The 482-nt window shown below is 63.1% G+C and overlaps 1 protein-coding gene across 1 annotated transcript in view; it reads left to right on the top strand.

Moving 5' to 3' along the window:
• LOC104500287 (DNA (cytosine-5)-methyltransferase 3A-like) overlaps positions 1–425 on the top strand; it is a gene marked incomplete at its 3' end in the record, with an annotated part of 1464 nt that extends 1039 nt beyond the window's left edge. Inside the window, exons 4-5 of the mRNA XM_010143905.1 lie at positions 43–122; positions 313–425. Coding sequence (XP_010142207.1) covers positions 43–122; positions 313–425 — 193 coding nt within the window. The remainder of the gene's footprint in view (positions 1–42; positions 123–312) is intronic.
• Positions 426–482: the final 57 nt, after the last annotated feature.

A 482-nucleotide genomic window follows, 5' to 3' on the forward strand; every position in this document is an offset into this window, starting at 1 on the left:
GGCAGAGCTTGGCGTTAACCTCTCCCCTTTTGCCCCCACCAGACATCTGCATCTCCTGTGGGAGCCTCAACGTGACCCTGGAGCACCCTCTATTTATCGGAGGAATGTGCCAAAACTGCAAGGTACAGCGTGGGCAGCCCCGGCACCTGGCAAATGGGCACGGCTGGGTTCCCCCGGACCCCCTATGCCAGAGATCTTCCTGCCAGGCCCCTCTGCCAGGAGCTGCCGCAGTGCCCTCGCGGGGTGCCCAGCCTCACAGCAGCATCCCGGTATTCCTGGCCACTCTGCACTCACACTCCGGCTTTCCTCCAGAACTGCTTCTTGGAGTGCGCGTACCAGTACGACGACGACGGCTACCAGTCCTACTGCACCATCTGCTGCGGGGGCCGCGAGGTGCTCATGTGCGGCAACAACAACTGCTGCAGGTCCGGCAGCGCCGTCCCAGCGTGGAGCTGGGGAGGTTTCAGTGATGCCATGGTCCT

Source organism: Buceros rhinoceros, unplaced genomic scaffold (assembly GCF_000710305.1).
Source record: "Buceros rhinoceros silvestris isolate BGI_N320 unplaced genomic scaffold, ASM71030v1 scaffold42289, whole genome shotgun sequence".
Taxonomy (NCBI): Eukaryota; Metazoa; Chordata; class Aves; order Bucerotiformes; family Bucerotidae; genus Buceros; species Buceros rhinoceros.